Consider the following 22,544-nt stretch of genomic DNA (forward strand, 5'->3'; position numbering starts at 1 on the left):
GATGAACTGGGGGGATGGAAGATAAGGAACTAAACCAAAGCAGCTCAGCATGCTCATAACACTTGCAGCCCTGTATGAAGATAATTATTATAATCCAGTCTCATGTTTCAGGGCGTCCCTGTGGGGGTCAGGCAGGAAGAGTTACCCCGATGCCCCATTGGCTCCCTGTATTCTGGAATGTTTTTTCACCTTCCTCAGAAGCATCAGGGATCATCCCCAGCTGGAGACAGGATGGGGTGGGACGATGCTCTGAGGTGCTTGGGTGATGGGTCAGGCAGACATGCTCATGATCCAACTGATCATCAGAATGGACATGGAGAATGAATCACCCCCATCCCCCTCATGTCAGATTGGCAGCGATCTGAGGTAGAGGGTCATCTTTCTCTTCAGTGTGGGGCAGGTGTCATCTACTGGGGTCATCTGCCACTGACTCAGTCCCTTGCCACTGCAGAGGGCTCGGGCCTTGGTGCCCCAGGGTTTCTCCTTCTCTCTGCTGGTGGCCACAAGAGCTTAGTCACTGTAGCCTATAAGGCTAACCTGCTTGCTTGCCTATATTTTTTTCTTACGGATTTCTTATTTCTTTATGGTTTTGATTATTTGTTTTTTTATAATATTATGTGATGAAGTGGGGTTTTATTCACCTTGTTATGTTGCATGTGAGTCTTACTGTTCTGTACTAACACTGTGTGTACCTCAGTTTCCCTGTGTGCTGCACCAATGCCTACATGATGATGGGAATTGAGGGGATGACATTTACTGGGGCCCCTGGGGCAGGTGAGGCTGCCCAGTTGTCTCCATGTAGAGGATGGCCAATGCCCTTCCTAACCTGAGCCCCAGGGCCGAGATGCACGAGGCGGCAGGACAAAGGCTGGAGGAGGAGTAGTGGGAATGTTGGAGGCCAGGCAATGGGGTCCCAGGTCAGTCTGAGTTTTGGGGCTCGGAGATGGGTCTTGGGCCTGGATGAACTTGCTTGAAAGTCACTGATTTCTGTGCTAAGAAGCTCTGTTCTAGGCTGTGTTCCTGTTGATTAATAAATACTTCTGCTCTATGATGCTGGCTGGGAATCACTGCTGACTGCAGAGTTGAGGTGCAGGCCAGGAGCAGCAGTGAAGGCGGGGTCCCAGCCTAATTCCCTTTGCTGAAGTCCACCATGCCTGCCTTGGCAAGTTCAGGGCCCCCTCTCAAACCCCCTGAAATCAATTGGAGTCTTTTCCCTGGCTAAAGACCAGACTCTACATTCACAAGGGGAGTTTTATTTTAACCCCACTCAGAAGAGGATGCAATGGAGACTGTGATGGGAGGTGGCTTGTCCAAGCTCACACAGGGTGTGTCTATGCTGCAGAGTGGCCCAGGCCCTGGCATATGTTGAAGCCCAGTGTGTCTACCCACAAAGCCCTCTGACACGCACCTGTCCCCCCTTCAGACACAGGAGGGCTTCCTTGCTCAGGGACATGGGTCTGAGCCCATGTGACTGTACCCGACCTCCTGGCAGCAAGGACATGAATGAAGCCTTCTTGCCAGGCTCATGTTTGGATGGTCTACCAATGTTATCCCACAATCCCCTGGACCTGTGCATCCTGGGCCTTCTGTCTCCTGTCTCCCCACTCATCTCCTGGTTCAAATACAGCTGCTGATGTTTAACCCTTCTTTTCCATGTGTGTTGCTCAACTTCAAATATACCTTGGCCCAGCCTGAAGGGAAACTGAGCTAGTGCCCCTCACCCACAAGCTGCCCACTGGCCAGAGACTACAGGGTTCTGGTCAACATGTCGGGGAGGCCAGAAAAGTCCAGGACTTCAGCAGCACACAAGAAACCAGCATGTTTGTGAAGGCTCAGCAAGGAGCCTGGATCCACTGGATGGTTCTCAGGGCTGGGAGCAGCTCAATCAACCCAATACCACCTGCTGCAAAGGGGAGGATGGGAATGGTGTGTCTGACAGCACCCCGGCTACCTTCCCCTTGCACCAGCAATTCCACTGCTGGGAACCACATCCAGACCAGAGTCATGCATGACTTTCTGCTGTACCAGGATGGACCCTGGCACCCAGAGGCAGAGGCAGTGAAGACAGGGACACCAACAGAGATGATCACACTGTCACCAGAGCAGACCCTGGTGCTTCTGCCAGCACCTGATTAGCCAGCATGGATGGAGTATTCAGGGGCATCCTGGGCCCATATATGGAGGAACTGTCTGGGGATGAGCCTGGGAGGCAGTTCACAGGGGAAGCAGCAGCTCAACAAGACCCAGAGCTGTAGGTGGAGCTGGAGCCATGACCCCTCTGACACCACGTGGAGTCAAAGCTGGATTCCAACACAGAAGAAAATGAAACCAACAGCTGGTGTCAACTGTTCCTAGAAACTCCAGTCCGCATATGGGGGATCTACAGCAATGGCAGCAGGCAGCAACTACACCAACCGCATCACAGCTGCCATGACTGGCCCCCTCCAAGAGTTGCCTCGGAAACTGCAGCAAAAATGTCAACCAGCATCCTGTAGCTGCGCTGCCTGGCTCCTGCAATAGCAGTGAAGCCTCAAGCATGGATCCGGTGCTGGATCCAGGGAGCAGGGAGCCTGCAGGCCTGAAAGGGCTCAGCGGATGAGTTGGCAGCGTAAGAGCACTATTAAACAAGTGCTGCAGGATGAACAGAGAAAATGTCCCACAATGCACCATGACCCAAGCCCTGGAGCGGTTACAGCTAGCAAGGAGGCCCCTGGGATATGCCACAGAAGCCACATTGTTAGAGATGTGTGAGCCCATCACCAGCATGGATGCACTGGCCCTGATATAGGGTGGGTATGAGGTGTGTATATTAATGCAGAGTGGATGCTTTTTGGCAAGTTTGGAAAGCATGGTCTGGCTGTCAGACTACATGGACCTGGCACATGATGCAATGCAGACGTACCCTTAGACTAGAGAAGAAATAAGGTGGGGAAGGAAAATGACACATGGGGCAGGGGATTTGATAGCAAGACCCCAAATCTCCCATCCCAGGGTGGGGTCATGACTCAGCCACAGCCGGGGGAGGTGATAATGTCATCTGGGTCCCTCTCTATCCCATGACCACCTGGGTACAGGTGGCTCATTAAACGCTGTGTTCCTGCCCCAGAAAGACTGTCCGGGTGTCAGCTCCCTGCAGGCTGCAGGGAAGGGGGAATTGCATTCCGGGAGCCAGGGAAGAACAGGGCATGTTGGTGACGCCCAGAGAGGCAGATCGGAGGAAGGCGGAGGGAATGCCCAGCTCTGCCTGATATAACCTGGTTCCTCTAAGAGCATCTCATGTGGTGGAGGATCCTCAACAGAAATGCCCAGCTCCATCCACCCCAGCAGGAGACACCCAGACAGGGACAGTGACTGCAAACACAACTCCTAGCAGTGAGTATCTTCCTCATGACCAGCCAGCCCAGGGTTGGCATAGCAGAGGCTGCAGTTTGGGATTGAGGGGCACCGGCAGAGTTGTGGGGGGAGGGGGAGCTCCCCCTCCCCCAGTGGTCAACTAGTTACTTGCAGCGTTGCCAATGTCGTCCTTTTCCGACTAATTGTTCTAACTGGAAAAAAATTCCGTTTAGTTGTTGATTGGAAATTTGAATTGAAACTGAAACATTAATACACCCTTTAAAAGCATATATATAAAAACCATCATACTGCAAATCCTGGTATTTATTGGTGTTTTATGACGGTTAAAATGTGGGGCCAAGAGTTAGTGCCAAATCACCTTGCCGATGAAAACGTAAGTAACTTGCTTATAGAAACCAGGCAACAACAGTGAGCTGAACTCCTTTTTTATTGACATTTTGTGAAAGTTTATGCATATAGAGAAGGAATTAATATAATTTCTCATTCTTAGGACAGCTAGAGTAGTGTATTTTAGTGACTTTGCTCCAGAATGCTTGATTTGTGACTAGGAAACATACAAACATATGTTTTCTAGTAGGACAAGATATTTAGAAAACATTATTTGCCAAGGTTGTTATTTTGCATCTTCACTATCTCAAGGATTTTCTATACTAAAAAAAAAATTATATTAAAATTAATTTTTCAAAAGTCAATTTTAATTAAATACACTTTTCAGAAAAAAAAGATTTTTTTTTTGCTTTTACAACGGTGCCATACAGCTCGTCTTCACCCTCACAATCTCGCCCCTTGGGCCTCACCCCGCTGTAAATTCGAATAGACCCTCTAATTTCAGTTCCTGGGGAAAACACTGAGCCCAGTGCCGGGCTACCAGGGGGCTGCAGGTTGGAACTGAGGGGCACTGGCAGCGCTGGTGGGGAGAGGGCAGCCAAGGAGTGGGATAGCAGGGGGCTGTGCGTCGAGATGGAGGAAACTTTGGTGTATTGTTTACTTTTGAGCTCTGTTCATGGACTCGTTCTTGGGCACAAAGATATACGTCAGAGTTTTGTTCTTGTTTCCTCATCTCTTTATCTCCATGCAGGGCAGCCCTTCATACGTACGGGGTGAGACAGAGGAGACATGGCCCAATCAGATAGCGCAAGGGAGGTAAGTGGGATCCCATGGTAAGCAGGATCCTGCCAAGGCAGGACTCTGGGCTTTCCCCTCCCCTCCTCTCTCAAGACAATCCCAGCCCCTGGAGATAGTGTTGCAGGCACATCTAGGAGACTTCACTGCAGATATGTCCCAGGGCTGCCCCAATTCCTATCCCAAGTGCCTGGTTGCTCTTCAAGCACCAAAGATTCACAAAAGATCAGATGAGCTAAGGTCAAAGGGCTGCAGCTCCACTGGAAGCAGTGGGCCAGATCCTCAGTAGGTTTTAATGGGCCAGACCCCAGCTGCTGTATATTGGCAATAGCTCCATTGATGTCACTGGAGCAGATCCCCAGCCGGCTCTAATGGGCCATAGCATCATTAGTGTCAATGGGCCAGACTCCAGCTGGTGTATATCGGCTGTAGCTCCACCGGGGTGAGTGAAGATGGGTCGTTGTTGCCCGGAGGAATTCACTCCCGGTGTCACTGAAATGTTTTTCCCTTAATAGAAACAGAAAAGTTCCCTGATGTCTCCCAGTCCAACCCCACATGCATCATCTTCTCAAGCTGCCTTGATCCTTCTGCCAACTGCTCCCCTCTCTCCCCCTCCCCTTTGTCCACATCCCAGGGCTCCAGGCCAGTCACTGGATCATTGGTCCCTCGGAAGGACTCCCCTGGCACAGACATCTTCCGCAATGACGATGGAGACTGCATCGTCCGTTCTGACCTGGGCTGCTACCTGCAGACAGAGCTTCTTGAGAACGGGTGCAACATCAGGATCCGGAGACTGCACCCTGTGTGCCTAGGCGGGGATCACTACGTGGGCTGCGTGGGGGAGCCCAATATCTACATCATCAAGGGCAGCTCCTACCGGGTGGTGCAGGACCTGAGCACAGATAAGGGAGCTCGGGTCTTCGAGCTGCATCCCAAGTGCCGTGATGGGGACCACTACGGGAAGATTTATGGGACCTTCTTCATCATTTTCCAAAACCAGGGTATCATCTGCAGCGTGACTGATTTGAGGACAGCTGAACATGAAATTATCTTTCTCCTGCCCCCTGAACACCACAATGGGCTCTACTACTTCGGGATTGGTAAATTCCTAACCCTGATCAAGATGGATGAGAAGTGGGGGGCTCAGTTCTTCCTGTACCTGGGCCTGAGATTTGAGAAGCTGGAATCCTTCTACTCCATCCACCCAGACGTGCTGAATTTCTTCCCTGGGGGCTTGACCCTCACCAAGGGCGTCTCAATCAGTGGCTGGAAGTGCATCAAGACCCTGCACAATGACTCCGACTCCCCCATCACCTGGTCCGACAAAGTCATCCTCAAGGTGGGCTATGCCAAGCAGAAGATGTCCACCATTGAGCACAACTGGAGCCTCTCCGCTGGGATGTCCCTCAAGGCCGGAGAGCTCACCAAGCTCATCACCCGGTTCCAGTTCTCCTTCAAGGCTGAGTATGGAGGGAGAAGCATCCACACAGAACAGGAGGACTGGAATGAAGCCGAAGAAGAAGAGGAGTCAGTTCAGGTGACCCTGGAGCCCAAAAAGAACCTGTACCTCTGGCAGTACCAGCTCGGCATAGGCCAGGAGCCCGTCTTGTTCTGCAGAGACATTCAGTTCACCAAAGAAAACAACCCACCCGACCGCATCCCTCTGCCTCTAGTCCCCTAAGATCCCATGAGGATGAAGAATGCAGCACCATGATGCTATTCTGGATATGTGCAGGTGAGCTTCTTTCTTCTGTTATTGCCCCTTCAGATCTTTCCCTGAGCTGCCCAAAATTTCTCCCATCCTATCCCAACTGTTTCTTCTCCTAGTTTTCCTCCTTTTCCCAGCTCTACCCAAATCTTGTTTGCAATGGTTTCATTAAACGTCCTTTCCTTCCTCTTGTTATTATTACAGTTGGGCAGAAAATGGTGTTCGATGTTCTTGTGGAAAATTCAGACTTCCTATTGAAAAACAAAAAAATTGCTGAAACCCCACAAAACTGGGGAGAAAAGCGCTGACAACTGAAAACATTTGCAAAAATGTGCCAAAACAAACACAAATTTGCTGAAAACTGAAAATATTTTTACTTGCAGCCAAGCATTTTCAGGTTTTCTGACCCAAAAATGACCGTTTTTGACAGAAACCAACACTTGCTGTGAATTTTTTTTTAAAAAAGAACAACCAATTTCCCCTCAAAACTCACGTTTCAACCAGCTTTCATCATGACAATACACACCCTGTCCAGACTTCTCTCCCCACCACTTCTGCTTTTTCCATTCTCCTTCATCCACCTCCTTCACAGCCTTCCCCAAACCTCCTGCCAAATAATGTCAGTGATTGAATGGCATGTTCCCTCTCCAATTGTTACTGTTAGTCACAGCCTAGAATTTGCGTTGGGCTCCCTCACAGTCAAGAGTCCAGTGGAAACCAGAGGAATCACTGAAGTGTTGTAAGTGAGAATGGGGGTCAATCCTATGGATTTGCCATGGTGCCAGAGTAGATCTGAAAGCTGAAATCTAGCGTATTGCATTTGCTGTCCATGTCTGAATGAAATTTTATTAGGATAACCCCATATTCTTGAGTCCAGGGAGCACTGGCATTCTCAGTTTAATGCTAAGCTCTTGTGAGGTCTACTTCTACCCTTCACAGTACTGCTGCAGTCAACATAGGATATAATCATCAGTTTTACAGATCAAATGTCCTAGAGATGTACAGAAATCAAACTACACTCCATGGCCATAGATAGACCAGTGCTGGGGCCCAGGACTTATACCATAGACCAATCACTTAGTCGGCTTAATCGCTTCACATCTGCAGGAGCCAGTAGCTGGGTCGGAGGGAGCTCTTCCCAACATAGCACTGTCTGCACAGGGGTTAAGTTCATTATAACGACATTGTTCAGGGGTGTGGATTTTTTTCACACCCCTGAGTGATGTAGTTACAACAAAGTAAGTGTATAGTGTAGACCAAACCTTCTTTATAATCATCAGTTCTTCAGTCTCTCCAATACATTTGTCACACTTTAAATAATTGACTGAACCACTTTGTCTGGAGGCATCCTACTAACCTGGTCCCTGCTTGTTCTAGTGTGGGGTTTGAAAGGGACGAGTTCAAACTACCAAAAGCACTTGTTTAAAGTTATTGTGGGAGGTTCTCTGAAGCCATTGACTTGGGCTGAGGATGGAGAAACATGCTAATGGCATTGTGTAGTTAAAATCCAGGATACAGTTCCTCAATGATGCGCTACGAAGAGAGCAGACACAGCAGGGAACTTTCAGATACTGAGATTAAAGAAACAACAAGTGATACAACCTCCAAAAGGAAGTCTCACCACTTCTTCTCAGCATGGTAAGCCTGGCACAAGAGATCGTGAGACACACTGTCTGTCCAAGTGTCTGGCAGTACTTCTGGGTTTGTCATCTTCATTGGTGGCTTCAGCAAAACTCTGAGGTCCACCGCAATGACCCCAGTTTACACATGCTGAGCTGGGGTTTATTTGAGGATGACAATCTTATTTTCTATTAGACACTTGCTGCAGCTCTCGGATTTCTGGTTGGATCTCTGGATTTCTGCAGCTCTCAGATTTCTCTGCTGCTTTCATTATTATTCAGTAGATGCTCATCCACATTTTCTGTCATGCTTTGCTTATCTGAGGCTCTTGGTTTTATTCATTTTTAACCCTGCTTTCCTGTTTTAAAACAGACTCTTAATTGGGTCCCTCCCTGCTTAAAGCAATTTCTTTTAATGTTTCAAAGTCACACATATGTCGGATGCTTCTGCCTTTCAATATTCATTTTCCTTCCTTTGCTAGACAGTCCCTATCATTTTCAGAAGGCAACAATCAGGCTTGTATAGTTCTTCGAAATGTAGCAGACACAGGGCCAGCTTTTAAAAGATAGTTAGGTGCCTGAAGGTGTGGGGTGGTGCCTAGTGGGAATTTTATGAATGGCAGGTGTATCTGTGAGTGAGAGCTTCGTGGGATGAGGCTTGCGGTGGCCTCTTGGAAATCAATGGGACCAAATCCGTGTCTTCAAATCTGTGCTTACACCTTCCCTGTGCCCTCCTCCCAGCTTGCAAACCTGGCTCATCCACTTCCCGTTCCCCAGCTTTTATCCAAATCTAGTTACCAAGGCAGATGATTTCATGATGTCTTCTCTCTCTTTTCTCTCATTATTACCTACAGCCTGAATTGTGATTTGGGATCGTTTGGGAGTTAAATCTGCTGCCAAAATGCAAACAAATTGTGAAGCCTAAATAAAGAATTGATTTTTCAGCATTCACCAGGTTGTTGGGATTGCATTTCCTTTGTTTTCTCCTTTGTTTGGGGTCTATGGAAAGGTAAAAATGGAGGTGAAAGTAGCAATGCAGGAGGAAGCCAGGAAGGCCTGGGAGTTTCTGTAATCGTTGTTACAGTAATGTTATAGGTTGTAATTCCATGCATAGAGTTATGAGGCTGAAAATGTGTCCTCATGGCTTAAAAGAAGCCCTGGCAAAAACTCTGCAGGAACAAAGGGGCAGTTCACACCTCATCAGGGCATGTATGGGAGAAGCCCAGTCCAACCTCACAAGGACAAAGGATGCTGGACTAGGCAGCAACAAAGGATCTCTTGGACTCTTGAGTGAGTCACCCCGCTTCCTCGGGGCAGTTTGGGAGTGCGATGAGGCAGGGCCGACTGTAGGTTTTTTGCTGCCCCAAGCAAAAAAAAATTTTGGCTGTCCCTCACCCCAGCCCTGGGCTCCCCGCCCCCACACTCTCCTGCTGCCCCAGCCCTGGGCTTTACCCCCCCGCCAGGCCCCGTGCCCTACCCCCAGTCGCGGGCCTCCTCTCTTTCCCCCCCCGTCTGGAAAATTTTGCTTTTGAAACACCTGAAGAATTAGCTTTGAAATCCTTTTATCTATTAAACGCTTTAGAGAGGTACAAACACTACACAGCTCATTACAAACAACAACAGATGCGGGAACCCTACAGGAAGCTTGTTCTTTGTAGCAAGGGTTCTGTGGGACCCAGAAGCCGGGGTGCTGACTTCTTCACCCTGCTCAAAGCCACCCCTGGAGACGGTTGCTTCTACAGGGTTGTTTGTCTTTACCTTTTTTAAAGCTAATTCGTTTTCGGTTGGGAAGGCATAGGGTTGTTGAAAACTAGGGGCTTTGACCCCTTTGCCTCGCTTACCATGGTCCCAGGAAGCTGCAGAGGTTGATTTTTTAGCTTTGGAGGTGCAGGGCGGTTCAAAATCGGGGGGCCTGATCCCCTTTCCCCCCACCCTTAAAACTGTTGCTGTTTCAGAGGTAGACTTTTTGGCCTATTTTAAGGCCAGCTGGCTCTGTATTATAAGGGATTTGGACGTGCAGGGCTGTTCAAAATCGGTGGGTCTAATACCCTTGCTTCCAACTGCTGCTGATTCAGAGGGAAATTTCTTGGCCCCTTTAAGCGAGCTCCCCTCCAACATTTCTTCTTGAGGGATAACACTGGATAAGTCTGCCAATACACGTAAACAAAATGTTTTTAGCACATAAGCCTGTATGTTCTTTTTTTTAACTAACAACAATAAACATATCCTCCCCAATATATATTTTAAAAGCCTTTACGTAACCCCACTAAAAACATTTTTATAGTAAGGGAATAAAAAGAGTGTTCAAATACAATGTAAAAAAATAAAGTTCTATTTTAGCTTCCACCACACGGGGGCGGTACAGCTGCAACATTTTCAACAACTTCCAGCAAAACTTTTTTGTACAGGAAAACCTTTAAGGGCAAAAACCGCCTCTTTTTTACTGACAGTAACAAAGAGAAACCCCAGTACCCGTGTTAATGCATAACTCCTAAAAATGTACACTATTTCCAACAACAGTTATTTCAAACACACATTTAAAAACAGTTCATACCATCTTCTGGAATCTCAGGAAAACCTATCGGGTGGTTTTGACTTCCATCTTGTTCTAAAATAAAAAGAAAACCATTTTTTAAAACCATTTTCTTTTTAAAATAAATCATACTTGTGTAGCATATGAACTAGCTTACCCAAATTTAAAGCTTCTAGTGGGGAATCTGGTATGTCAAGAAAAAAAGGCCTCATCCTATTGAAAAGAAAAAATATTGCCTTTTAACTAAGCACAAGGCAGGTGTAATACCACGGTGGCGCACACAAACAAACACACACACACCATAGAAAGTTTTCTTACCATGTTGTTGCTCTCCATGACGGTAGAAGTCTTGTATGAGCAATATTTCTTTGACAGCATTGTTCAGTTTTCTGTCCCTATTTATAGGTTTAAACCTGTTTTAAAAAAAAGTCTTGCCCCTCCCCTAAAAATTAATATTTAAAAAGGCATTTCCTTTAAAAACCAGGGTGTGTAAAAGTCATTTTTCTAGGAAAAAAGGTGGGTAGGTGTGTGTGGGTTGGGGGGTTGGGGTGGCGGTTGGAGGTGCCTATATACTTTAGCTTCTTTCAACTTTAATGGTTAAAAACAATATATTTTTTTATAGTAAATGTGTTTAAACAGTTAATAAAAAGCCCTTGTAAATGGTAATATACCCATTTACACCTTTGTAACCAAAAGTTTTTAAAAGCTGCAACCTGTATTTTTTTAATTTGTTTTATGGCCTTGGTTTTTCAAAACAAGACTGCTCATTTAAAAATAAGCCCCGTTAAACTTATTACTGAAAACTTCTGAAGAACTTATTTTACATCGTTAACAAAGTTGCTGTGTTTTGTGTTTTACTGGGGGTCTTAAATATTTTATATATTATGTTTTTTAAAAAGTTACAGTTGGCCCTGATTTGTAACTTAACTCTTTTAAAGCTTTTTGCACAATTTACCAGTCATAAGGGTTGTTTTTTGGTTATCTTTTTATTATTTTACGTTGTTAATGAGTTAAAAAGAAAAATTTTAGGCATTACTTTAAAAAAACACATTTTAAAATGGTTTATAGTATGTGTTGTTCAGTTTTCTTTATAGGGTGGAAAAAAACAGGTTCTGGCTGTTTAGATAAGAGCAGAGCAGGGGGGGCCCTTACTTGTTTTTTTCTGGGAAAAAAGGCGGGAAGGTCTCCGGCTACTTACTTTAGCTTTTTTAAACTTTAATGGTTAAAAAGTTTTTCTTTTCTATGGTAAGTTTATTTACAGTTAAAGTTACTATTCTTTTCAATACCTGGTTTTGGTATCATTTTGTTTTAAAAGGAGACCTTTGTTCTGGCCTTTCTGTCTCTAATTGGCTGGCTCACAGAGGCTGTTTTTGCTAACAATGGCTTTTGCTGCAAAGGCCTGCTGTCCTTACTTAAAAAATGGCCCATGTTAGCCTAAAAGCCAGGGGAAAAACTTTTTTGTCAGGATACCTTAGTTTTATAGCCCTGAACTGTTTCTGCAAACTTACATGTTATTAAAACAAACTTCTCTCTAATCCTTTGGTTTACAAAATAAGGGGACTATAAACCGTCTGTCACTAAAAACCTGGGGTGCTTCTGCCTGCTCTTTTTTATTAAATCACTTATGTCAAGGGGGGTAAATAAAAAAATGTGTCTTCATTTAGGCATGTCTTTCCAAGTGTTTATTCCCTTAAAAGCCTTTCACCTCTCTTTGTTAAAAAGTGGGGAAAGAAGCAAACTTCTTCTTCTCTGTAATCCACTGGTTTACAAAACAAGGGGACTATAAACCGCCTGTTACTAAAAACCTGGGGTGCTTTTGCCTGCTTTATTCTAGTACAACACATACAAAAAGATGTGTCTTCATTTAGGCATGTCTTTCCAAGTCATCATCCCTTTGCAAAACTTAAGGTAACTTTAACGTGTTTAAAATGGTGTATTACTAAAAGCTTATGGTTTTAACTTTTATAAAAATCCCTCTGTCTGTTCTTTTTCATTGAGACACGTTTGCCAAGGGGGTTAAATAAAGAAATGTGTCTTCGGGCTGCCTGTGTTTCAAAGGGGTCTTCTTCTTTTCTAATCCACGACCTTCAAAAGGCTGTTTCAAGTGGTTTTCACTAAAAATCTTGGGGGGAAACTTTTTCTTAGTAAGGGTTTTGTGGGTTTAGGTCTGGGGTGCTTCTGCCTGCTCTTTTTTTTATTACAACACACACACAAGGGTTGTGTTTTAGGTTTGTCTTTTTGAGTCATTATCCCTTTGCAAAACTTAAGGTAACTTTAACCTGTGTTTGTTAAAAAGCAGGTAAAGAAGCAAACTCCTTCTCTGTGATCCACTGACTCACAGAGGCCGCTTTGCTAACAGGAGCTTTGCTGCAGCTTCACATTGTGCTTACTAAAAAGTAACCTGTTAGTTTAAAACCTAGAAAAAAAACTTTAACAAATGGTGTGTTACTAAAAGCTTATGGATTTAACTTTTATAAAAGCCCCTCTGTAAAAGGGCTACATGGCGGGGAAAATGCTGGGGGGTCTGTTTCTTTATATAAGAATAAAACAGTTAAAAGGGAGGGGGAAAGAGAGAAGAGGGAAGGGGCCTGGTAGGAAGGAGGGAGTTGGCTCTTGTTTAAAATCTTGGGACTCTAGGATTGGTTCAGGAAAATGAATTCTATGACGCTGTTGTAAAACCACCTCTGACTGGGCTGATCCAAAGGCGGTGATAACAAGTATAAAAGAGTCTAAACCAGGAAAGTTGCCTCATTCTACAGAAGGACTGGAAAGGTAAAAATTCTCTCCCTTTCTCTCTCTCATTTTCTTTCTCTCTCTCTCTTTCTGATTCTACCCTGTGCTCTCTATCTTTGCTCATTGCAAAGAGGGCTCTCTTTTCCCTTTTCTTGTTCTGTACTTTCTTTTAACCTACCCTGATACTGATGCTTTTCTATTCACTTTTTTACCCTGTGCTTACTAAACAGACTCTTTGCAAAGAGGGCTTTTCTTTTTCTTTTTCCTTGTTCTGTTTTTCCTTTTAACCTCTTTTTTTCTTAACCTACATTGGTATTGAATAGTTTAAATGGTTTTTATTTACTTGTTTTTATTTTGTGCTTACCGAACAGGCTCTGCCTTAGTCAATTTCCTTTTGAAACCTATTTTTATGTTTTTAATATTATTGAATAATTGTAAATCCCCAGATCCATCCACCCCAGCGGGAGACACCCAGACAGGGACAGTGACTGCAAACACAACTCCTAGCAGTGAGTATCTTCCTCATGACCAGCCAGCCCAGGGTTGGCATAGCAGAGGCTGCAGTTTGGGATTGAGGGGCACCGGCAAGCCGCAGAGTTTGTTGGGGAGGGGAGCTCCCCTCCCAGTGGTCATAAGTTACTTGCAGCTTGCCAAGTCGTCCTTTTCCGACTAATCGTTCTAACTGGAAAAAAATTCCGTTAGTGTGTTGGTGGTGTAGCGAGGGGGGTCTCTTCCCCCACGCTCCTGAACGGAATAGGCCAGAAGCCCTGCTGGCCCCGGCCAGAGCCTGGCCACCCTATCCTGCCCCCAGGAAGTCATAGGACGGGACCGGAAGTTCAGGCCCCCTTCTGCCTGTTCCCGCCCCCGAAGTCAGGGGGTGGACAGGAAGTAAACACCTGGTCCCCAGCCCTCGTTAGAAGGAGGCTTCCGGGAGAAGGCGGAATGTGGGTGTCCGAGCTTCCCGCGGGGCCGGCTTACCCCACGCTCGGTATTTGGAGGGGGTCTGGCTGAACCCCCCTGGGGCTAGCACCCAGAGCAGGGGCGCGCGTCGGGCTCTCGCCCTGCGGCCGAATCCTGACCAAGCCACTCGAACCCGCGGTGGGGATGGACAGACCGCTTTGGACCCCCGGGTACCTTGAGGACTGGACCGGACCGCCTGACCCCGTTACCCAGACTGACCGGACCGCCTGCCAGGCGCTGAGGATCTGGACCCGGAGCCTGGACCGGTACCCGAGACTGGACCGCGACCGCCCGAAACCCAGACCCGAGATGGACCGGGACCGCTGGCCCCGGTTACCGAGGCATGGACCGGACCGCGCTGAACCCCAGGACGCTGAGGGGACCTGGGACCCGGACCGCCCGAACCCCGGTACCCGAGGACTGGACCGGACCGCCCGAACCCGGTACCCGAGGACTGGACCGGACCGCCTAACCCAGGACGCTGAGGATTGACCGGACCGCCTGGACCGGGGACGGTGCGGGACGGAATGACGCGGACCACCCGGACCTGGTACCCCGAGGATGGACCGGACCGCCTGGACCCGGTACCCCGAGGATGGACCGACCGCCTGAACCCCAGACGTGAGACTGGACCGGACGCCTGGACCCCGGTACCCGAGGACTGAGAGACCGCTGCACCCGTACCCGAGGACTGGACTGGCCCACGGCTGCCGAGTCCGGCTGCGGAACCTATGATCTGGGACCCCTGGACACACCGCGAAGGGCAGTACCAGGGAGGGGGAGGCTGGAAGCCCGCCCGGGGTGGTCTGCCTACAGTCAGGCCCGGCAGAAGACCTGATCCGAGGCCTTGTGATCGCCAGGATCCCACTGACCATACGGTCATGAGTTGGTTGGGTGGGACCCTGCCGTCACACCGGTCGTGTTGTTTCGGGGCTAGGATCCCCACTGACGCCTTACGGCGACAGCCAGCTACTAGGTCCCGGGCTTGGTAACGCAGTGGTCGGTGGGAGGCTGCGCTCCCCCCTTGCCACCCCTTCAAGGGTTCGGCAGACTGCCCCTTCCTTTTTACTTACCCAAATTGGCCTCAGGGGTGTCTCTTGCTCTGCCCTTGCCCCAAAGGGCCAGAGCCCCTGACTGTCTGGCGCTCTGCCCTGTCCCAAGGGCCAGAGCCCCTAAACCTGCCTGCTCTGCCCTTGCCCAAAGGGCCAGACCCCTAACGATATGCTATTGTCGCTCTTGCCCTGCACCAAAGAGACAGAGCCCTTAAACTGCTTACTGCTCTGCCCCGCGCACGAAAGACGGAGCCCCAAAACTGTTCGTTCGGCGCCGGCTCTCTCCCCCAGAGGGCTCGGCAATCTACTACCCGACTTCATTCGCTCAGCCCCTGCGACAGGAGAGCTCGAGCCCGGCCAAGGCCGCTACAGTTGGAATTTGGAATTGAAATTGAACATTAAATTCACACTTTTAAAAAGCACTTATACTATATACTTATAAATCCCATTATACTGCATGTTCCTGGTTTATTGTGTTTTATGATGGTAAATGTGGGGCAAGAGTATGTGTCAAATAAACCTTTGCCGATTGAAAACGTAAGCAACTTGCTTATAGAAACCATAGCAACAACATGAGCTGAAACTCCTTTTATTGACATTTTTGTGAGTTTATGAATAGAAGGGATTAATTATAATTTCTCATTTCTCTTACGGATCAGCGTAGAGTAGGGTGTATTTAGTGACTTTGCTCCAGAATGCTTGATTTGTCGACTAGGAACTTACAAACATTATGTTTTCTAGTAGGACAAGTGATATTTAGCAAAACTTCTTTGTCAAGGTTTTTATTTGCACTTTCCACTATCTCAAGGTTTTCTATACTAAAAAAAAAATTATATTTAATTGAATTTTTTTCAAAAGTCATTTTAATTAAATACACTTTTCAGAAAAAAATTTTTTTTGCTTTTCAACCGGTGCCAACAGCTCGTCATTCACCCTCACATCCGCCCCTTGGGCCTCACCCCGCTGTTAAATTCGAATTAGACCCTTAATTTCAGTTCCCGGGGAAAAACACTGAATCCCAGTGCCGGGTACCAGGGGGCTGAGGTTGGAATGAGGCGCACTGCAGCGCTGGTGGGAGCGGGCAGCCAGGCGTGTGATTTAGCAGGTGGACTGTGGAGTCGGAGACTGTGGAGGAACTTTGGCTGTATGTTTACTTTGAGCTCTGGTTCATGAGACTCGTTCTTGGGCCCAGAGCATATACGTCAGAGTTTTGTCTTGTCCTCATCTCTTATTCCATGCAGGGGCGCCTCATACGTACGGGGTGAGAAGAGAGAATGTGGCCCAATCAGATAGGCAAAGGATAAGGTGGATCCATGGTAAGCAGGATCCTGCCAACCAGTGACTCTGGGGCTTTCCCCTTCCCCTCTCTCTCAAGACCTCCCAACCCCTGGAGATAGTGTTGCAGCACATCTAGGACATTCACTGCGATATGTCCCAGGAGCTTGCCCCAATTACGATATCCCAAGTGCCTGGTTGCTCTTCAATCACAAAGATTCACAAAAGATCAGATGAGCTAAGGTCAAAGGCTGCAGCTCATGGAGCAGTGGGCCAATCCTCATAGCTTTTATGGGCCAGACCCCAGGCTGCTATATTGGCAATAGCTCCATTGATGTCACTGGAAGCAGATCCGCCGCTCTAAGGCCATGATCATTAGTGTCAATGGGCCGACTCCAGTGTGTATAATCGGCCGCTAGCTCACTGGGGTGAGTGAAATGGGTCGTTCGTTGCCCGGAGGAATTCCTCCTGGTGTCCACTGAAATGTTTTTCCCTTGATAGAACAAGAGAAGTCCCCTGCTGTGTCCCGCCAACCCCACGTGCACATGATCTCTCCAACTCCCTTAGTCTTATGTCAATGTCCCTCTCCTTTTTTCCTTCCTTTTTTCCTCCCCATCAGGCTCCAGAACTAGTTCCTAGAATCATTGGTCCCTCGGAAGGACTCCCTGGGCACAGATGTCTTTCGCGATGACAACGGGGACTGCATTGTCCGCTCCGACCTGGGCTGCTACCTGCAGACAAAAGATAACCTTGAGAGGGGGCACGACATCAAGATCCGGAAACTGCACCCTGCATGCCAGGGCGGGGATCACTATGTGGGCAACAGGCAGGAATCCAATATCTACATCATCAAGGGCAATTCCTACCGGGTGGTGAAGGACCTGAGCACAGATAAGGGAGCTCAGGTCTTTGAGCTACATCCCAGGTGCTGCGGCGGGGACCACTACGGGAGGGCTGGTTGGACCTTCTTCATTATTTTCCATAACAAGGGTGAAATCCGCTGGGTGACTGATTTGAGGACAGCTGAAGGTGAAAAAACCTTTGTCCTGCACCCTGAATGCTGCAACGGGCTCTACTACTTTGGCATCGATCAGTACCTAGCCCTGATCAAGATGGATGAGAAATGGGGAGCTCATTTCTACCTGTACCTAGATGCGAGCAAAGATAAGCTGGACTCCTTCTACTCCATCCACCCAGATGTGCTGAATTTCTTCCCTGGGGGCTTGAGCCTCACCAAGGGCATCTCAACCGGTGGCTGGGAGTGCATCAAGACCCTGCACAACAACTCCGATTCCCCCATCACCTGGTGTGACAAGGTCACCTGCAAGGTGGGCTATGCCAAGCAGAAGATGTCCACCATTGAGCACAACTGGAGCATCTCCGCTGAGATGTCCCTTGGGGCCGGAGAGCTCACCAAGCTCATCACCCAGTTCCAGTTCTCCTTCAAGGCTGAGTATGGCGGGAGAAGCGTCCACACAGAACAGGAGGACTGGAACGAAGCCCGAGAAGAAGAGGAGTCAATCCAGGTGATCCTGGAACCCCAAAAGAACCTGTACATCTGGCAGTACCAGCTCAGCATAGGCCAGGAGCCCGTCTTGTTCTGCAGAGACATTCAATTCACCGAAGAAAACAACCCACCCAACCGCATTCCTCTGCCTCCAATCCCCTAAGGTCCCACAAGGATGAAGAATGCAGCACCATGATGCTATACTGGATGTGTGCAGGCAAGCTTCTTTCTTCTGTTATTGCCCCTTCAGATCTTTCCCTGAGCTGCCCAAAATTTCTCCTATCCTATCCCAACTGTTTCTTCTCCTAGTTTTCCTCCTTTTCCCAGCTCTACCCAAATATTGTTTGCAATGGTTTCATTAAACGTCCTTTCCTTCCTCTTGTTATTATTACAGTTGGGCAGAAAATGGTGTTTGATGTTCTTGTGGAAAATTTAGACTTCCTATTGAAAAACAAAAAAATTGCTGAAACCCCACAAAACTGGGGAGAAAAGCGCTGACAACTGAAAACATTTGCAAAAACATTCCAAAACAAACACAAATCTGCTGAAAACTGAAAAATATTTTTACTTGCAGCCAAGCATTTTCAGGTTTTCTGACCGAAAAATGACCATTTTTGACAGAAACCAAGACTTGCTGTGAATTTTTTTTAAAAAAAGAACAACCAATTTTCCCTGAAAACTCACGTTTCAACCAGCTTTCATCATGACAATACACACCCTGTCCAGACTTCTCTCCCCACCACTTCTGCTTTTTCTGTTCTCCTTCATCCACCTCCTTTACAGCCTTCCCCAAACCTCCTGCCAAATAATGTCAGTGATTGAATGGCATGTTCCCTCTCCAATTGTTACAGTTAGTCACAGCCTAGAATTTGCTTTGAGCTCCCTCACAATCAAGGTGTAGACCAAACCTTCTTTATAATCATCAGTTCTTCAGTCTCTCCAATACATTTTGTCACACTTTAAATAATTGTCTGAACCACTTTGTCCGAAGGCATCCTACTAACCTGGTCCCTGCTTGTTCTAGTGTGGGGTTTGAAAGGGACGAGTTCAAACTAGCAAAGCAGTTGTTTAAAGTTATTGTGGGAGGTTCTCTGAAGCCATTGACTTGGGCTGAGGATGGAGAAACATGCTAATGGCATTGTGTAGTTAAAATCCAGGATACAGTTCCTCAATGATGTGCTACGAAGAGAGCAGACACAGCAGGGGAACATTCAGATACTGAGATTAAAGAAACCACAAGTAATACAACCTCCAAAAGAAAGTCTCACCACTTCTTCTCAGCATGGTAAGCCTGGCACAAGAGATCGTGAGACACATTGTCTGTCCAAGTGTCTGGCAGTACTTCTGGGTTTGTCATCTTCATTGGTGGTCATCTTCATTGGTGGCTTCAGCAAAACTCTGAGGTCCACCGCAATGACCCCAGTTTACACACGCTGTGTTGGGGTTTATTTCAGGATGACAATCCTATTTATTTTCTTTTAGACACTTGCTGCAGCTCTCAGATTTCTGGTCTGATCTCTGGATTTCTGCAGCTCTCAGATTTCTCTGCTGCTTTCATTATTATTCAGTAGATGCTTATCCACATTTTCTGTCATTCTTTGCTTCTCTGAGGCTCTTGGTTTTATTCATTTTTAACCCTGCTTTCCTATATTAAAACAGACTCTTAATTGGGTCCCTCCCTGCTTAAAGCAATTTCTTTTAATGTTTCAAAGTCACACATACGTCGGGTGCTTCTGCCTTTCAATATTCATTTTCCTTCCTGTGCCAGACAGTCCCTATCATTTTCAGAAGTCAACAATCAGGCTTGTATAGTTCTTCGAAATGTAGCAGATGCAGGACCAGCTTTTAAAAGATAGTTAGGTGCCTGAAGGTGTGGGGTGGTGCCTAGTGGGAATTTTATGAATGGCAGGTGTATCTGTGAGTGAGAGCTTCTTGGGATGAGGCTTGCAGTGGCCTCTTGGAAATCAATGGGACCAAATCCATGCCTTCAAATCTGTGCTTACACCTTCCCTGTGCCCTCCTCCCAGCTTGCAAACCTGGCTCATCCGCTTCCCGTTCCCCAGCCTCTATCCAAATCTAGTTACCAAGGCAGATGATTTCATGATGTCTTCTCTCTCTTTTCTCTCATTATTACCTACAGCCTGAATTCTGATTTGGGATCGTTTGGGAGTTAAATCTGTTGCCAAAATGCAAACAAATTGTGAAGCCTAAATAAAGAATCGATTTTTCAGCATTCACCAAGTTGTTGGGGTTGAATTTCCTTTGTTTTCTCTTTTGTTTGGGGTCTATGGAAAGGTAAAAATGGAGGTGAAAGTAGCAATGCAGGAGGAAGCCAGCAAGGCCTGGGAGTTTCAGGTCTCTGTGGAGATGATGGTGGGAAACCTAAAATAAACATGGACATTGGGGGAAATTTTGATACTGTGAAAAACTGAGAAAGGAGTGTGGGGAGAGGAACAGAGGAAAGAGGAGTCACAGGCCTAAAACTCTTCATGGGCCTGAGGCTCTTCACCAGAGGAGGATTAAGATTTACTGGGACCCTTGGCACAAAGAACTTTTGGGCCCCCTAGGATGCTCTATACGTTGGGGGAACACCCTACCACCCCATGTTCATCCTTATAAAATTATTGTGTGGTATCCAGAGGAAAGTTTCTTATGTCGGGCATCTTCGGAAGGCTCATGGTGCACTGAGCATTGCTGTTCTAGTGATGGTCTAGTAATTGTTGTTACAGTAATGTTACAGTAATGTTATAGGTTGTAATTTCATGTATATAGTTATGAGGCTGAAAATGTGTCCTCATGGCTTAAAAGAAGCCCTGGCAAAAACTCTCCAGGAGCAGAGAAGCAGTTCACACCTCATCAGGGCATGTATGGGAGAAGCCCAGTCCAACCTCACAAGGACAAAGGATGCTGGACTAGGCAGCAACAAAGGATCTCTTGGACTCTTGAGTGAGTCATCCCCCCTTCCTTTGGGCAGTTTGGGAGTGCGATGAGGCAGGGCTGACTCTAGGTTTTTTGCTGCCCCAAGCAAAAAAAAATTTGGGTGTCCCCCACCCCAGCCCTGGGCTCTCCACCCCTGCACTCTCCTGCTGCCCCAGCCCTGGGTTTTACCCACCCCCTGCCATCTCAGCGCTGTGCCCAAGCCTGGCTCTCCAGCCTCTCCGTGCACTGCTGCTGCTTGGCCTCGCAGCCTGGGTTTTACCACCTCCGCCATGCTTCAGCGCTGTGCCCTCCTTCCTTTCCCCACCCCACCACACATCTGCCATCCTAGCTTCCCGCATCCATGCACCCTCCTGCCCATCCGAGCCCTCGTTCCACTGTAACTGCCTCCCGTGGGGATCATTCAGTCAGGAATTGGATGTGCATCAGAACACAGACAGATTGGTTCCCATATGTTACAGAACCCGCAGTACAGTGGAAACAATTACAGCTTTGTGTGTGACGGAGGATACTGGATGCAGATTATAAGACTGTTCCTCTCATGAATGAGGAAAATTGAGGTGCCTGTATATTCCTTTTGTTCACTCTTTCTTCTATGGGTTGATTTGCCAATGCCATATCACTGTCTTCTTTGTAAGCAACAAACAAAAAGGTAATGGCTGTTTGAAATAGCAATCTCAGTCCTAAATAACCACTGGGGAAGCATTTCTTGCTCAATTTTGACCTACTTTTCTACAGCAAGTTACAGTGGATCAGTATATCTTGATTTGGGAGAAACGAAGTAACAGCTGCGCAAACTAAGCTTTGAGCAACTCTCTGTAATTTTGAGGTGTTCAAAATCTGGAAGGCGAGGGTGCTAGACTCCCTTTCTGATATATTAGCCATATCGGAAATCGAAAAGTGAATTTCTGCTTTCCCTGGCTCAGAAGTGAAAATCCTCCAGAGTGCTGGTACTGTACTTAAGCTCCCAGCCTCTAAGCAGATCCTCTCCTCCCTTACGTTTCATTTTCCATTCTAGTGGATCATGTCGTCCCCTGTGCTAGGCTTCAGTAGAGAGGGGCAACTGTCCATATAGTCCACCAATTCCTTCTTTGGGGGCTTGCAAGTAGGTACAGCAACACCCCTAATCCACGTGTGGGGATGTCTTCGAAGGGGATATCTGGGGCATAAGCCACTACTCCTGGGCATATCCTGTCCCATTCACAGTGCCAACTTCCTTGTCCACTCACAGCAAGCTGCAGCATGCTCACGCTACTCGTCTCTCCCCGCTCCCTTTCTGTTTGATAGCAGCAAGAGATTGCTAGGAAAATTAGTGCTCTCCCTCTCGCAGGACAGGGCTGTATAGGCCAGGGAGCAGGCAAGGAACTACAGCTCCTAGCGTTTCCCTGGGTTCTCAGCCTCCCAGGTCGGAATCCCCAGCTGCTCTGTGCTCGCTTCTGCAGGTTATTAGAGGGGACAAGAAGGAGTATAAAAAAAAAAAAAAAAAGGATAGTCAAATGCCGGCCCTGCAAATGTGCCACCCCAAGCACCTGCTTGTTTTGCTGGTGCCTAGAGCCAGCCCTAAGATGAGGTAATGCTCACCTGACTCTGAAGTGGAGGGTAGGGGCAAAGCCAAGAGGGAAGAAAGAACATGATAAAAGGGAGAGACATTTGCCATGCTCTTCCTCACTCACTTCCACCTCCATTTACAGACATCACCACTCAGCAACTGAAGCACTGATCAAAGGGGAGAGCCTGGCTGAAG

The 22,544-nt window shown here is 47.4% G+C and overlaps 2 protein-coding genes and 1 long non-coding RNA gene across 6 annotated transcripts; 2 read left to right on the plus strand and 1 right to left on the minus strand.

Annotated features, from left to right (window-relative positions):
• Positions 1 to 15: 15 nt before the first annotated feature.
• On the plus strand, positions 16 to 8,754 carry LOC116821545 (uncharacterized). 4 transcript variants are annotated; one of them, XR_012657018.1, is made up of 4 exons: positions 16 to 2,789; positions 4,433 to 4,497; positions 5,111 to 6,211; positions 8,658 to 8,754. XR_012657018.1 is itself a non-coding variant. In XM_032774863.2 (3 exons), exons 2-3 carry the CDS (start codon positions 4,471 to 4,473, stop codon positions 6,155 to 6,157), a joined length of 1,074 nt encoding a protein of 357 aa, XP_032630754.1. In that variant the 5' UTR covers positions 16 to 2,789; positions 4,433 to 4,470; the 3' UTR covers positions 6,158 to 8,754. The 4 variants fall into 4 exon arrangements, 2 of the variants coding, with proteins under 2 accessions (XP_032630754.1, XP_074928486.1); XM_032774863.2 differs by having other exon boundaries at positions 5,111 to 8,754; XR_012657017.1 differs by lacking the exon at positions 16 to 2,789 and having other exon boundaries at positions 3,060 to 4,497; positions 5,111 to 6,889; positions 7,435 to 8,754.
• Positions 8,755 to 9,348: 594 nt separating this feature from the next.
• On the minus strand, positions 9,349 to 10,732 carry LOC116821548 (uncharacterized). Its single transcript, XR_004372940.2, has 4 exons — positions 10,655 to 10,732; positions 10,494 to 10,549; positions 10,358 to 10,411; positions 9,349 to 9,950 (listed from the first exon to the last, which is right to left on the minus strand). It is a non-coding gene; the product is annotated as an uncharacterized LOC116821548 (long non-coding RNA).
• A 3,824-nt stretch (positions 10,733 to 14,556) lies between these two features.
• LOC142047752 (uncharacterized) lies at positions 14,557 to 20,100 on the plus strand. The gene is made up of 3 exons (XM_075072413.1): positions 14,557 to 14,679; positions 16,989 to 18,080; positions 20,004 to 20,100. The coding sequence occupies exons 1-2, from the start codon at positions 14,557 to 14,559 to the stop codon at positions 18,024 to 18,026; spliced, it is 1,161 nt and encodes a 386-aa protein (XP_074928514.1). The 3' UTR covers positions 18,027 to 18,080; positions 20,004 to 20,100.
• Positions 20,101 to 22,544: the final 2,444 nt, after the last annotated feature.

Source organism: Chelonoidis abingdonii, chromosome 14 (genome assembly GCF_003597395.2).
Source record: "Chelonoidis abingdonii isolate Lonesome George chromosome 14, CheloAbing_2.0, whole genome shotgun sequence".
Lineage (NCBI taxonomy): Eukaryota > Metazoa > Chordata > Testudines > Testudinidae > Chelonoidis > Chelonoidis abingdonii.

What these genes read in the sequence shown, in the direction of transcription:
- LOC116821545 (XM_032774863.2), top strand. Translation starts at nt 4,471, where the DNA reads ATGGCCCAATCAGATAGCGCAAGGGAG. An exon ending in AATCAGATAGCGCAAGGGAG is followed by an intron (nt 4,498 to 5,110) that starts GTAAGTGGGATC and finishes TCCACATCCCAG; the next exon opens with GGCTCCAGGCCAGTCACTGG.
- LOC142047752 (XM_075072413.1), top strand. Translation starts at nt 14,557, where the DNA reads ATGACGCGGACCACCCGGACCTGGTACCCCGAGGATGGACCGGACCGC. An exon ending in GACCGGACGCCTGGACCCCG is followed by an intron (nt 14,680 to 16,988) that starts GTACCCGAGGAC and finishes CTCCAGAACTAG; the next exon opens with TTCCTAGAATCATTGGTCCC.